This window comes from Maniola hyperantus, chromosome 23 (assembly GCF_902806685.2).
Source record: "Maniola hyperantus chromosome 23, iAphHyp1.2, whole genome shotgun sequence".
NCBI classification, from domain to species: Eukaryota; Metazoa; Arthropoda; class Insecta; order Lepidoptera; family Nymphalidae; genus Maniola; species Maniola hyperantus.
The window spans coordinates 754,522-770,555 of NC_048558.1; the positions used below are offsets into that span (position 1 = coordinate 754,522).

Here is a 16,034-nt window from a genome sequence, read left to right on the forward strand (position 1 = left end):
TGGCACAAGTTAGATCTCCTGTCCTTGTAAACCGTTTTTTTTTTCAAAACTAGAGGAGTATTAAGTTTGGTTTTCGGCCGGTTAATTTTGATTTTAATTGATGCAGTGGTATTAATAATGCATGCACTGTATTTTGATGAACTAGATGACTGATACTAGTGTATAACTCAAACCACTGTCGAGAAATTAAAAATTTTGGCAGTAGATTTTCAAGGGTACCCAGTGAAGTCAGGGCGATCAGCAGCCATAATAATTGTACAGTACGTTTGATTTGTTCTACCTATATGTAGATTAAGAAACAATGATTAAAATTAAAACAAATCAATGAAAACACCATAAATAGTACATTAATATTTAATGATAGTAGCACAAGTGGACGACTATTGCTGGTATTTCATGACTAAGTATATCTAATATTCTCATTTAAATTATGTCATAAACATAATATATTACAAACTATCTTCGCCTCTCATGACAATCTACTTCAAAAATAAAAACATGTTTTTCTAAACAAGAAATGATAACTAAATACGGAAACTTTCTTTCAACACGCGATTTACCGACAAATTTGTAGTACTATTTTCTAACATGTAACACCTTGGCGTTTTATCAGGCAACATTGCGTGTTCAAAGTAGGCCATCACCACCGACATAATATATTGTTGCACCTATTAGGTAACCGACATGTACTGTACCTATTAGGTCCAATACACGTCGTGGCTATTTTTTACGACGCATCGCCGACGCACGGTGCCATTCAAATATGAACTCTAATTCTTTTTGTACAAATTATATTAACCAATGACGAATAATCGCACAAAAAGCCCACTTGCCGCCTTCTATTTTCTTAATAGAAAATTTGTTTCTACAGAACACGATCTTGCGGGATCGTGATCGATCTCTCGTGAGTACGTTGTAGTTGACCTGGTAAGTGCAACCATGTGGTTGCCGCATGCGGTTACTGCATCAGGTCCAAGTGCAGTTATAATAAAAACAGACACCTACCACTGCTGTAGAATCCGTTCAGTGTCACCCAATACGATAATCTGATTCGGTGAAGTTAACCACATGCATCCTGTAACTTGATATAAATACTTCACGCTTAAACACTGTCATTTACTGCATATAAATGACTTCACTCGCAGAAATTTTAACATCATGTGGCGGGGCCCCACTCTGCCCTTTTTTCTGAACTATTTGCTGTAAATCGTGTTCTTGGACGATGGAAAATATCTTGCTCTTTGCCAAGTTAAGATGATACGGTGAAAACGTTTTCAATGTTGCGCCAATGCTAAGTAAAAACGCGTCAACTGGATCGGACGACTCAAATTCTGTAGGGATTGTTGGTTCACTAAATGTTGAGGTACTCATCGGATCAACAATGGTTTCGGTAAACCTTTTCCTTCTCTTCTTCTTCTTCGCACTGGATTTAGACCTAGAGAAAGCCAAACACTAGATAGTACTCGCGCAAAATATCATTTTTCTATTTTCCAGAGAATAGGACATAGCTCAACGGGTTGCAAAGCTAAAGTTAATGACTTAAAATAAGTGTTTGATCACTAAAATTTTAATAAATGAGTGACAACAAACCTAATAATCTTCGGTTTCCGATCCATTAAAAATTCTGAGGAGTCATCATCCGAATTATTACTTTCAATCACACCTTCATCACCACAATCATCATTTCCCTGGTTACTCCTGTCATCAGATTCAAACTCGTCGAGCTGGATAGACACGTCTTTGTAGTAAGGCCTCAAAAATGAGATTTCATTTTCGTATTTGTAAAGTTTCGGCCTCTGCTGCCCTGACTCTATGCCTTTCCTTAAAGTTCGTCTGTACACATCTCTGATGTGTATCCATCTTACTTTACAGTCCGGAGCTGAAACCAAATATTACTTTATAAATATGTGATGCGTTTATTTATTTATTTTTACTTTTTATTCACTTATCTGTCGTCTATTTCTCTCTTATTTACTGTTGTATTTTTATTACGTATACAAATATATACACACACGCATATATATATATATATACACACTATATTATGTGTATTTCCTTTATTTAATTAGTACACCCCTTCCGCTTTCTTTAATTTTTTTTTATATCCTGTACCTAAGGTTGCCTGGAAGAGATCGCTATTTTAAGGCCGCCTATTGTACATGCATACATCTTTGTTGTATTTATATTAGACGTGACAGCCAACGACCTATCCAGCCAGTATATTACAATAAGTTTATAGGTTATACAATAAGGTAAGGTATTGCTATTCGAAAATAGTAGATCTATTTCAACAAAATATTGGTAGGATTTGATATAATCTAGAATCAATACCTCGTAGATATCTACTTACACAAAACTCACATCAAAATACCACCAACAAAGAGTATGTAATCACTCCAACTTTATGAAGCAAATAGTAGGGGTCATTCGACATTTTAATGTAAATCCTAAAAACAACCTCACCAGAACTTTTAAGCTCGTCACCAATTTTCTGCCAAGTCACTTCCCGCTCGTTGAAGTCCATGTACTTTTCATCGTTGTGGTCGTATAGCACAGGGTTCGCTTTCACTGCACGTATTAGTTTAATGTCGAGTTGCTCGTGGAATAACATTGTTTTGTTATGGTGGTCGGCAATGATTACCACAGATCGATCACACCTATAATTGCCTTCACCTATGTTATGTAGGTACTAGCTGTTACTCTTTGGTCGGCACATTGCGAAACGTAGACTACTAGGTACTCCCCAATCATATTATATTTCGACGACAGGTATCTCTATGAGTGCGACACTATCTCTATGATGCGACAAGGCTATCTTGGCGCGTGGCGGAAATCGGAGCTAACGTTGCCGTCAAGTGTCCCCTTTATTCTTTGCATCAATCATTATTACAATCTCAATTGTTCTGATTAGCTGAATTTGTGCGATTCTTGTTGCAACAATGCATTGTGGCCAATAGTGAGCGAGCATTAACCAATCAAAGACGATTGCGATCGTGACATTGTAGCTGTCAAACAACCGCGGTAGGGCCACTGTTTCAATAATCTAAGCCTTTGTCATCGATATAGAAAGTAATAATAATTCTTGTTTTCTTATTACATCAAGAACTAGTACATACCTACTTTACTTAAAATTTCTTTGTTCTCCAACAGCGCCCCCCTGTCAATGTCATTCAAGTGCCAAGAGAGCCTTGTCGTACTATTTGTATTTCGATTTTCGAAAAACTGTTTGACAGTGGTTCGGCAAGGGTTCGGACTCGGGGTTCACCATGGGTTCTGTTGGTTTGTCCTTCAATCACCTCGCAACGGTGCAACGGATTGACGTGATTGTTTGCATGAGTATAGATAAAGACCTAGAGAGTGACTTTTAAAAAACCTAATTCCATGCGGACGAAGTCGCGGGCATCAGCTAGTAATATCATAAAGTTTAATTGGTGGCTATCCAGTAACCAGATTTTACATAACAATATTACTACCTACCTATTATTTAAAGAACGTTATACCCAAAAGTAGCTTAAAACCAAAAAAAAATATTTCCCTCTTATGCTGTGTTCTTATGCGTAAAATTTCAACATTTTTCGTACCAGTAACACAATAATTTTTAGTAGCAGCAACACCAAATGACGGATCGAGGACGGATCGATTAGCCACCCGACCTGCGAATTTACCCGAATCCGACCGACATACGTGACACGACTCACGACGCGTACGATCGCCCCGCGACGTTGTCAAACCGCATTCCGATTTCCGACCATAACAAAGTGATGAAAACAATGCTATTCCACGAGGAACTCGACATCAAACTAATACGTGCAGTGAAAGAAAACCCAGTGCTCTATGACCACAATCATGCAAAGTACATGGATTTCAACCTGAGGGAAGTCGCTTGGCAGAAAATCGGTGACGAGCTAAAAAGATCCGGTAAGGTGATTTCGCTTGCTTTTAGAATTTACGATGTTATGTCGACTGGCCCCTACTATTTGCTTCTCGTTGTCGTTGTTCCGAAAGTGAGTTTGTATGAAAGATTTTTTATAGTTTTGACTAATTGGAAATATAAATAGAGTCAGTTATTGGTCATGTAAATAAAGCAGGAAGCGGTAATGTTGATTCGATTTCTAAAAGTTATGAGTCTAGTAATATTCAGGTATTTTTTTAGGTTCCGTGCCTGAAAGTGCCAACGGGACCCTATTACTAAGCGTCCGCTGTCCGTCCGACTGTCTGTCTGCCACAGCCCGATGGCAGATAGACAGGTGTATAACTCAGTGGGCTGTTTCTCATGAACCGTAACTAATAGGTAGAGATTGAAATTTACACAGATTGTGTATTTTTATTTACGCACTTACAACAAAATAATAAATTCGAATCTAGAGTTGTGATAACAGCTACAGGAAAAATAATGCCGGCACTGAAAATTCTGTTCAACTCAGTTTAAATCGGATAAGGTTGATATTTTAGATATCTGCACTAAAGTGCGCACGACATTTGCAGTTCTGCGCTAGCCCTTAGGGTATCTACTTTGATTTTAGGAATTTCAGATATATTTATTTTGATGTAAATATTTGGTTTCAGCTGCGGATTGTAAAATAAGATGGATAAACATCAGAGATGTGTACAGACGAATTCTGAGAAAATGCCTGGAGTCAGGACAGCGTCCAAAAGCTTATAAATACGAAAATGAAATTTCGTTTTTGAGGCCTCACTACAAAGACGTGTCCATCATGCTCGAAGAGTTTGAATCTGATGATAGAAGCAACCAAGGAAACGATGATTGTGGTGATGAAGGAGCGGTTGAAAGTGATAATTTTGATGAGCCAGAACGAAAACCGAAGATTAATAGGTTTGTGGTCGCCGACAATTTTATTATTCTATGTGATTCATACCGAACAAAATGAGTAGCTGGTTCACCTGCTGGTCAGTTGGAAAAGTTGTGATCATCACATTCATCATCATCATGATCAACCCATTGTCGGGCCACTACTGTGTACGGGTATCCTTTAAGAATGAGAAGGACTTAGGCTATGGTCTGCCACGCTGTCCCAGTTTGGATTGGCAGACTTTCTGAATCTTATGGAGACTCAGGCATGCAGCTTTCCGCACGATGTTTTCCTTCACCGTTAAATAATATTTAATATTTAATTCTTTAAAATGCACATAACTCTGAAAAGTTAGAGCCTCCCTCTGAAACTCTCGACCTTCGAAAAAAGGCGGTCGTTTTAACCACCAGCCTATCACCGTAGTATCACATTGCTACAATCTTAATTATTGTGATTGACTGAATTTATGGTAAGTATTCTTGCTAAAGGGACCAATGCATTGTAAACAGTGAGAGAGTCAGCCAATCAGAGATTTGTTACAGCAGCTGTCATTTTACCGTAATGGTGCCTCAATTTTTAGTGATTATCGCCACTCGTGAATCTGCAGTTTCAGAAGAACTGCTAATGTCAAAGGAAGTTGTGACATTTCATAGTTTGTCTTTTACTTCGCACAATTTTATTGCTATAAGAAACTTGCTTACCTAGTAAGAAACTAAAGATTGTGAATATAAGAAGTATTTAACTTTCTCCAGGTCTAAATCCAGTACAAAGAAGAAGAGAAGAAAGAGATTTGCTGAAGCCGTTGTTGATCCAATGAGTACCCCTACATTTAGTGAAGCAACAATCCCTACAGAATTCGACTCGGCCGATCCAGTTGACGCATTTTTACTTAGCATTGGCGCAACATTGAAAACGTTTTCACCGTATCATCTAAACGTGGCGAAGAGTAAAATATTCTCGGTCGTCCAAGAACATGATTTACAGCAAATAGTTCAAAAAGAAGAGCAGAGTGGGGGGCCGCCACACGATGTTAAAATTTCTGCGACTGAAGCCATTTATATGCAGTAAACGAAAATGTTAGGCTTGACGCAAATATTAAGTTATTGGATGCGGTTAACGATAATATGTTGGATTAGATTCGAATTCGATAGTTGCCCCTTTTGAAACGTTTTTTTTTATTATAACCTCATTTGAACGTGATGCAGTAACCGCATGAGGCAATCATTTTTTTGCACTCAGCCGTAACAACGCTGTGTTCTGTATATGTAGGAAAAATAGAAGACGTGTGAAAAGTAAAAGAAAAGAATGAGTGTGTGAAAAGTAGAAGATGTGGATTTACCGTGGATTCATTTGTCAATGATGAAATGTATTTCTAAAACAAGATTTAAGATTCATATTTAAAATGACACCTCGTATGCTAAGGGCTAGCGGTGCGTCATAACTTCCTTCCTTTCCTAAGGCAATTCAGAAAACACATAAATTAGTCGGTTGCCCCTCGTGTTGAAAAAATCTTTCCGTCTTAACAATTTTTTTTTGTGTTTAGAAGAAAAATATGTTTTTATTTTTTAAGTAGATTTTACTTATCTTCATTAGAGGTGAAGAGAATATTTGTTAAAATACTATTTAACTATATGACATAATTTAAATAAAATTATTAGATATAGTTTAAATTTTTTAAATAGCAGCAATAGTCGTCTATTGTGATTTGTGCTGTTATCATTAAATATTAATATACCTTTTGTGGTGTTTTCATTGATTTGTTTTATCATTTAATCATTGTTTCTTAATTTGTTAATTAAATTAAAGTGATAATGTAAATGATGATAAAAGGAAAAAGTGACTGACTGACTGATCTTACTGACTACAACTGAAACTACAGGACGGATTGGGCTGAAATTTGGCATGCAGATAGTTATTATGACGTAGGCATTCGCTAAAAAGGGATTTTTGAAAATTCAACCCCTAAGATAGTAAAATAAGGGATTGAAATTTATGTAGTCCACGCGGACGAAGTCGCGAGCATAACCTAGTATTCTTATAAATAGTATTTTGAACGTAGGTATGTGTGATAATTTTTATTTGTGACAAAAATAATGTTTTGTCGAGTGACGTAAGATAATATTCGTTCGAGTGTGCCATGGTATGGGCTTCGCAATCGCATTGAGTAATGTCGACGTCGAAACGACCGCAAGCTGAATCGATTGTCGATTCGTATCTCTCGCACACACACGTTATCGTTGAAGGCCTATTTACAAGAAACTTTACTGTGGAATGAAACTGCCAGTGCCCGGTCGGGCCACTATACTAGTTCGCAGCAAGTTAGCATTCCTTAGCTCGAAGAGTCGAAGAACCGGCGTCCGGCGGCGTATAATTTCCCTTTTTCCCCACAGACTAGAATAAAATAAGTACATATTTTTTAACATTTTTTTTAATGATTTTTTTCTTTTATATTTATTTTATTTTTATATTTCATTTTTTTACTTTTTTAGTATATTACGCTTATTTTTTTTTATTAATTTGTTTTACTACCTAGTAGATATACTTTACAATAGGTTTTCATATGAATTTCATTGTTTTAAAAAACTTTGTTTCTTCAATTAATTTTTTATTGTTTCCTCGCAAATGGGGGAAAAAAGAGAAAATTGCTGTAGGTACCTACAAGTCTCGACCGAAATAGCGATTACCAACCATTGAATAATTATGTAGGTACTAAATATTACCAACCTCGTTTAGTTTAAAAGGACTCAGCTGGCGCCTCGTTCTTTCAAAATCACTTCAAAAGTCCTCCGCTTCGCCTCAGCCTTCCAATAATACTCGGCAAGTAATCGCTTTTTTTCTTTTTTACTTCAACCACGCGTAATGTAGGTACTTATTACGCGTAAGTAAAACTAAACGTACGCGGGAATACATTTTTGAAAACGTCCTTACATTGTAATATGTCCTATGTAAAACTTTAAATACTCTATGACTAAGGTAAAACGCGGAAAATTTATCTCCTCATGCGCCATTTTAACTGTTTGTGTCAAATTTCATGTCAAAAGTACGATAATATGATTTGAGTCCTTATTTTAAAGGTGAACCCATAGGGTGAACCTCAGGGGTGAATAGGTATTTAACTTGGATGGTATTTAATAAATAAAAAACGCGTCAAAAGAAATCTAAGTGTTTTTATTCTTGAATCGAATTTTAAGGCCAATAAGTATCTATTGTTATAGCTATAGTACGCGACAGGTCGAGATGACAATCAGGGTATGAGGCGGGGGACGCCCCGCACACCCGCACTCCCTCGCACCGGGTTAGCGCGGGGCGTCCCCACCCTTATTAGTGTACAAGATGGGTAAGTACTGAGTACTTACCACAACTAAAGCTTGTCTGAGGAAATTCCATACATTTAATTTACCTTAGGTACTGAATTAAGAAAAAACTAAGACTAAACTAACATTAGGTAAACTTAGTTAAGTTACATCCAAAATACTGTAAACTATAACCTACAATCTTAATTATTATCTTTTAGGACCTACTTGATTTTATAGCTTCAAATTCACAGCCCTACATTCAAAAAGGTGTTTATGGTACCTATCTTATTAAAATATATAGGTATTTAATATTTTGCACAATCAGTACACTTATTATAAATGCGAAAGTGTGTTTGTTTGTCCTTCAATCACGTCGCAACGGTGCAACGGATTAACGTGATTTTATGCATGTTTATAGGTGTACCTGGAAAGTGACATAGGCTACTTTTTATCCCAGAAAATCAAAGAGTTCCCACGGGATTTTTAAAAACCTAATTCCACGCGAACGAAGTCGCGGGCATCAGTTTTAACTAAATCTGACTTAACATTTATCGAAGTGCCTAAGACTATCCTTATCCTTCTTACGAAGTTTGCTGTGAGATATTTGTACAATAATTTAGTTTAGTCAAAAATAAGTGACTTAACAAATAAAATAGTTAGGAAAAACGAAAAAAACAAAACATAAATTAAAAAGCTTTATTAAAAAATAAATAAAACTACCAAAATAAAATTAACAAAATAAAATAAAAAAGTAAAGAGTAAAATCGTTGCTATAAAATGTTACATATAAACACATTGACATATATACTTAAAAGTAATCACATTAATCAACATAGAAAAAGCAAAAAAATGTATATTTAGTTACATTTTTTCTTACATTATTTATTCTTACGTGTAGAATAATATTAGTTTTAGTTTTTAGTGGGGGTTTTCCATTCATCCACTCATATAAAAATATATTATATCACTTCTATATCATATCAATTTTAAGACAACATCTAACAAACGTTCGCGATTCAAGTTAAAGCGTAAAGCCTATAGTGCTAATTGAATTGTACAAAAAACTAAAATTAAACTAAAATGTATATAAAACGCATGCCATTTCTGCAGTGAATATTGTGAAAAATATGGCACTAATTGTAGTTTAGTGTTATTTAGCATCCAACCGAATTAAAGTAAGTAACATTTTAAATTTAATATTGCAACTTAACCACAACACAAATATTTTAGTCATGTTACATGTTTTTTTTTAATCAAACGAATACTCAGCAGACTTTACCGAAATTATAAATCTTTATAATAATATTATTACTAATTTTCATACTAAAATATATATTTTATGTCTTATGCTAAAAGCTGTTACACCAATTTTTATTATACATAAAACTAACAGTAAAAACTATTAACTCGTAATAATCGCAAAACATTAAAAAAAAAACTATTTTTATTTGAATATATTTTATTATTTAGTTTAGTTCAATTTAGTTAAAGGAAAAATAGGGGGAAAAAACCAAAAAAATATATATGTTCTTTCAAATTTCTTTTTAATTAAATTTAATTTCTTGTCAATTTACTTAATAGTTTTACTTTTAGTTTTGTGTATAATTCAAATCATTATATATCTAATATTCAATATTATTCTATAAAGCACTAACCAATGGCACTTTCTTTCTATAATCACACGCATTTCATATTTTTCATTAGAATGAGTAATTACGCAACGCAATCGCAACTTAGTTATCGTTTTATAACCTTTTATAGGCAGAAATTAATAATAATAATAATCGATCTATCTTAATCTGTCGATAACTTTCTTAGCTATCTATAACCTGTCGATAACTTTCTTACAGTAGCCGACAAGAAATATTGTACATAGACCTTTAGAAAGACATTTCGGCTTTGTAGAGCGTTGCCTCTGTCACTTATACCTATGTGACGTTTCGTCGGTCTCAACGACAGAGACAACGCTCTACGAAACTGCTATCTCTTTCTGAAGGTCGATGTATAATATTTCTTGCCGGCTACTGTTGTAGCTACGTTATTTGTCAAACAAATTGCAATTTAAAAAATCAAAAAACTCGACTGCCCTGTTCGAAAACTAACTAAAAAGTAAAATCTTTCACATTTCTAAATGGCAACATACGCTCTACAAATCCGAATTCTCATTCTAAAGGTTGTTATACATATTTTTTAAATGCCTCGTAAACGGTTAAACGTGTTTGTCAAACACGCCGTCAATCAAATTTGCCAAACACGTAGTTTGTTTGACAAACGCAGCCGTACACCTTCAAGCATGTTTGACAAACGCATTAAACATGACCGCAGACGTTCAAATAATTTGACAAACACGTAATGTTTTACAAACATGTTTGACCGTTTACGGGGCACTTTACCGGATCCTGTAAAGATTTTGTATACTTTGAACTATCGAGACCTGCATTTCGAGTTGGAGTATCTAGCGAAACAAAATTCAAAATGGCGGTGTAACTATTCCTATTAAAATTATTGGTAAACATGTACTTTGTTTTTATAGTGTGTTCTTAAAAACACCATAGTCATTATCATGACTGGAAAACTTCTACCATAAGATTCTAGAAAGCTCCTTTTAATATTAAAACTATTATGGTATAATTAATGTAAGGATTTTTGAAAATTCAACCCCTAAGGGTGTGAAATAGGCGTTTGAAATTTGTGTAGTCCACGCGGACGAAGTCGCGAGCATAAGCTAGTATTCATATAATGTAAAGGTAAGGGCACATAGGTAGAGTATAAAATGGGTAGAGGTGTATACAGTTGGTGGAGGGTATAAAGTGTATGTTTGTGACGTAGTTCCATGGTAGCTGGCACATGGTTTAGATCTGGTACCACGGCGAGCGACGCACCCAGCGCAGACGGTAGGCGCCTTGCTCCGTACGAATCTTGATGGAAGCCCCTTCGGCAGCTTTCACCGTCTCCTTTACCTGATGTTGAAAAAAAAAAGAATTAGTTCATGTCCACATCGGAGATAGCCTAGTGGTCCGCCTTCTATTCGGGAAGTTGGAGGCACGCACTTCTAACTTTTCCGGAGTTATGTGCGATTTAAGATACTAAATGTTTCTTGTTTCAACAGTGAAAAAAACATTGCGAGGAAACCTGCAAGCCTGAGAGCCATAATGTGCATAATATTGTATATCAAATCTTTGAAAAGAGCAACCGCCGAGTTTCTTGCTGGTTCTTCTCGGTAGGAAAGGCATTCCGAACCAGCGGTAGATGCATGCCGACGATTCAAATATACTTGTAAAAGTTTAGTTAATTTTTTTTTAAAGGTGTGAGAAGTTTGCCAATCCGTACTTGGCGAGCGGACTATTGGTCTACACTACTCTGAGAGGAGACCCGTGTTCAGTAGTGGGCCGGCGATGGGATGATTATGAGTCCATGTTTTCCACACAAAGGAATCCGCCCCAGCTTCTCAGGGGTAACACTGATCATCTATAGCCCGATAACTTCTTATGGATGGATGGGGGGATGTTTGATGGATAAGAGGAAGGGGGGAGGGTTAGGAAAGGGAGGTTTTGCTATGAAAACCAAAACAATTTAGGTGTGAAAATAGTGTCTATGAAATGTTACACAGACAAACTTACGCTCTGCATCAAGTTTTGTGCGTTTCCGACCAACATCTCCGTGGCTTCTTGGTCTTCCTCGCTACCTGCAACAGATAAACAATTTCCCAAATTACATTTACAATCTTTGTGGTTTTTTTCAGATATATTGAAAAATTAAGTTTATCTTATTTAAACCTACAACACTAGTAACATTTTTAAAATATGAAGTTACTAAAAAAATGTAAATTGTGCGCCATTGTCATTGAGTAGAAGTAAGGGAACTCCTATTATGAGTTGTTCCACAAAAAATGTCAAGCGATTGGTATTTGTAGGTTTGACCAAGTTCATTGTCTTTTAATAATACCTAATATATCTATCATATAATATTAATAAGTAAAATTTGATCGGATTCCTTGTATCTCTAAGCTATCCACAAAGTAGGAAGTAGATTAGTAGTTCAATTAAGGTAGTTTTTATGCATATAAATACATAAATAAGAAGAAATGTGAAGCTTTTGATAGAAAGACAATATAATAATTAATAGATGCAATTCATTAAAGCATTGATATATTATAATACTTATAGAAAATTACGAAAATAAGAAAAGGATGATAATAATTACAAGAGTTAGATAGTTAGCGAAGCCAATAATACCTTTGTAATCCGGCATTCCGACTGCAAATGAGGCGTTAAGCGGTTACGGGAGGCGTTAACAAAAATATAAGGTTACAGCGGTCAACATTAATCAATATAATAATAATTAATAATACTAATATTCCTCAATTAAAGCCTCTAGCTCAACGGGTAAAGGAGTGGTCTGAAAACCGAAATGTCGACGGTTCAAACCCGCCCGTTGCACTATTGTCGTACCTACTCCTAGCACAAGCTTGACGCTTAGTTGGAGAGGAAAGGGGAATATTAGTAATTTAACATGGCTAATATTCTTCTGAAAACAAGAAAAATAATAAAATAATAATAGTTAATAATAATAACAACAAGGTTAATAAAGTAATGGACATGGAAAAAGAATTCTAAATCGTTGTAACTTACGAGTACTATGATACTATACCCTATCTGCTGAAAGAAGTTAGTATAACGCTCTTTCTGTTACGTTATCCCATGACCCATACAAATGATTATGGAAAAAATCTTAATGGGCGCTAACCACCAACCAATCACAAACAAACTATGTTTTATAATTGAATTTCAATAATGTTTTTTGAAAACATGTTTGTGATTGGTTGGTCACTCAAAATAGTTGACGCGCACTGAGATTTTGCCTCTATCATTTGTATAGGATTACTTAAAGAGAGAGAGCTATACTAACTTCTTTCCGTGGCCTTGAATCGTGGAAAAAAAACGTATGCAGTTCACACGCGCATAGTAATAAATTGCGAACATACGAATTTTGCCAATGGCGGATTTAGCAGCAAATTAAATTAACTTTAAAGCAGAACAGAGATACAGTTTAAAATGGAAGTATACCTATAGTTATAAAAAATATCATACCTTGAGCACCCAGCATGGTGGCTTTGACGGTAGAAAGGATCTTGAGTTGGGTCCCGATGGTCGGGATCCTCTCGCACACTTGCAGCAAATTCTGGGGAAACAAATACAAAACTTTACTCATACAAAATCAGTTAAATCACGAAAACAAGTTTTTTTTATGTTGTCATTTTGAAATTGTTATAATTTATTATAGCGGCAATAAAAATGATATGGAGGATCATTAAAAATGAAAAATAAGGTATATTTTTTTAACTAATTTAACTAAGGGATAAAAATTTGTGTGAAAGCCCAACATTTTTCTATGAAAATTGGTGTTTAAGCTTTGTTCAGTCAGTCAGTTGTTGTTGTTCAGTCTTTGGAAATTTCATTTTGTGAAAGTAGCCTTATGTCCTTCCCCGGAATGTAAGCTAACTCTGTACCAAATTTCATCAAAATCAGTTAAGCTGTTAGGCCGTGAAAAGCTAGCAGACAGACAGACAGACATACACACTTTTGCATTTATAATATTAGTATGGATTAATGAAGTGAATAAACTTACGGTTCTTATCCTCTTGTCGGTACACTCGAGAGCCAGCTTCTTGGCCAGACGAGTGACTTCCTCGGACGCCTCGGCGATGGCTTTGGCCGTCGCTATCAACTCGCGCTTACTGCCTGTAACATACCAAACTAATTAACTAACATAAAATCAAAATGCGTGCGACGCGACCATGAAATCACCATATTATAAACTAGTCGATGCCCGCGATTTAGGTTTTTAAAAATCAAAAATCAAAACTCAAAATGTCACTCTCCAGGTCTTTAACTATACACATGCACAACACGACTTCGATCCGTTGGTCCGTTGCGACGTCGATGCAAAGCAATAAACCAACAAACAAACACACTTTTGCATTTGTAATAAGGGCACTGATTGAAGAATTAATGTATGACACATTTTAAAAATAAGTTTGTTTTGTCTTGGGATAGAGAGAGTTTAGACCCTCTAAAACCCGCTCCTGGCTACGCCCACGGCGTCCCATAGAGGAGCCTAAAATACGTACATTTAAAATTATTTACAGCACACAATAAAAGCTAAAGTGCCCTGTAAACGGTCAAACATGTTTGACAAACACGGCGTCAGTCAAATTGGCCAAACACGTAGTTTGTTTGACAAACGCAGCCGTACACCTTCAAGCATGTTTGACAAACAAGGCGTTAATCAAATTTTCCAAGCACGTAGTTTGTTCAACAAACGCATGAACGATCAAATAATTTGACAAACACGTAATATTTGCCAAACATGTTTGATAGTTTACGGGGCACTTTATGTTACATACAAATATTATATACAACTTACCGCTGAGGTTCATAGCGACTTCTATATATCCAAGAGAAGCAACGGACAGACATATTGTACAGTAATGCGGTATACATATAGCATAGCTTAATGTTAGTACCGTGCCTAATTGTGACTACTTTCAGTTTTGTGTCATAATTTTAGTCCTTTTTCTAGTAAATGTCGATATTATTGTCGGACGGAATACGGTATTTGATAATTAGTCATATCAGTAACTTTTCATCAAACGTCAAAACGCGCGCTTAGTATGCGCGATTCTATGAAATAAGTACTGGAATGTGACGTCACATTATAATGACATACAACTTTTTTAGTTTAATTGATAACTTAAAATGGTTATTACACTTAAAACTAACAAAGGACGTGGATTTTACGACCCTATTACGATACTATTATAATATATCACTGAGAAGTAATTTATTTTTGATTAGCTGATGCCCGCGACTTCGTCCGCGTGGAATTAGGTTTTTTTAAACATCCCGTGGGAACTCTTTGATTTTCTGGGATAAAAGTAGCCTATGTCACTCTCCAGGTCCTTAACTATACCCATGCAAAAGGGGGGTACAGAGGAGATGCGTAAATGTTCCCAGCGATAAAAAAAGGTAGGCTATGGCCTAACCCCTTCTTATTCAGAGCGGAGACTTGTGCTCAGTAGTAGTACGGCTGTTGCAAAATGCACACAAAAACTATTTGAAATTAGCTATTTTGATAATTAGGTTACAGAGGAGTTCGACAGATGCCCTTTTGCTTGCAAGACGTGGTTGGAAGAGGAAATGGCCGCCGCCTGAGTTGCCAGCTTACGTGTTGGGGATACCATTACACAATTATTGTTTATGTTTTATGAACAACGGAATGGGTTGATCATGATGTACTGACATCAATAACAGATTCGACACAAATCTAAAAGTAATCAAAGAAAGAAAGAAGAAAGAAAACTGGTTTATTCATCTTATGCCTAAGGTACAAACAAACTTAAAATTAATAGTTAGTAGATAGTAGTTAGTAGATAATAAGAAGTACTTAATAATTAATTAAATCTAAAATGAGTTCTTGCACCCACTTGGCACAAGATGAAATGGCCCCAGCTCAGCATTAATGCTGCAGGTTTTAAAATAAAACCTGAGCGCTGGTATTCTAATCAATCAATCTCAAGGCTGGTAATCAAGGACACAAACATAATTCTATTTTAGCGATGATTATATTTGAAGCGATTTGATCTTTGCTATTTACATTGTTACTGAAATACTCCACAAAGCCAAATATTATTTACAAAATATATTTACACATCATAAATCTATTGTTATTAGAAGACCACATACCTTTGGAGTCGGATCGCACCAGGTCCGAGAGCCTGGCCATAAGGATGGCCATACGTTTAGCCGCCGCGATGATCTCGTTGTCCTTGGACGACCATTCCCGCACTGCTTTGTGCAAGTTGTGTGCGGCCACCTACACAAATAATTTTAATCAAGACCTACAGCCATACACAGTATATTAATCT

The 16,034-nt window shown here is 35.8% G+C and overlaps 3 protein-coding genes across 8 annotated transcripts in view; 1 reads left to right on the plus strand and 2 right to left on the minus strand.

Moving 5' to 3' along the window:
* Positions 1-338: 338 nt before the first annotated feature.
* Positions 339-2,685, minus strand: LOC117993078 (uncharacterized). Its single transcript, XM_034980802.2, has 3 exons — positions 2,464-2,685; positions 1,591-1,879; positions 339-1,435 (listed from the first exon to the last, which is right to left on the minus strand). The coding sequence occupies exons 1-3, from the start codon at positions 2,609-2,611 to the stop codon at positions 1,117-1,119; spliced, it is 756 nt and encodes a 251-aa protein (XP_034836693.1). The 5' UTR covers positions 2,612-2,685; the 3' UTR covers positions 339-1,116.
* A 987-nt stretch (positions 2,686-3,672) lies between these two features.
* LOC117993079 (uncharacterized) lies at positions 3,673-6,563 on the plus strand. Its single transcript, XM_034980803.2, has 3 exons — positions 3,673-3,918; positions 4,567-4,834; positions 5,564-6,563. Exons 1-3 carry the CDS (start codon positions 3,762-3,764, stop codon positions 5,877-5,879), a joined length of 741 nt encoding a protein of 246 aa, XP_034836694.1. The 5' UTR covers positions 3,673-3,761; the 3' UTR covers positions 5,880-6,563.
* A 2,226-nt stretch (positions 6,564-8,789) lies between these two features.
* Vinc (vinculin) overlaps positions 8,790-16,034 on the minus strand; it is a 37,302-nt gene continuing 30,057 nt past the window's right edge. The window contains exons 21-27 of one of the 6 annotated variants that reach the window (XM_069506699.1): positions 15,853-15,982; positions 14,534-14,554; positions 13,736-13,848; positions 13,198-13,288; positions 12,343-12,363; positions 11,728-11,792; positions 8,790-11,067 (exon numbers count right to left, since the gene is read on the minus strand). In XM_069506699.1, the coding sequence (XP_069362800.1) occupies positions 10,960-11,067; positions 11,728-11,792; positions 12,343-12,363; positions 13,198-13,288; positions 13,736-13,848; positions 14,534-14,554; positions 15,853-15,982 (549 nt within the window). In that variant the 3' untranslated portion in view covers positions 8,790-10,959. Of the gene's footprint in view, positions 11,068-11,727; positions 11,793-12,342; positions 12,364-13,197; positions 13,289-13,735; positions 13,849-14,529; positions 14,555-15,848; positions 15,983-16,034 lie in introns of all 6 variants that reach the window. The other 5 variants (XM_069506700.1, XM_069506702.1, XM_069506701.1 and 2 more) reach the window with 5 other exon arrangements.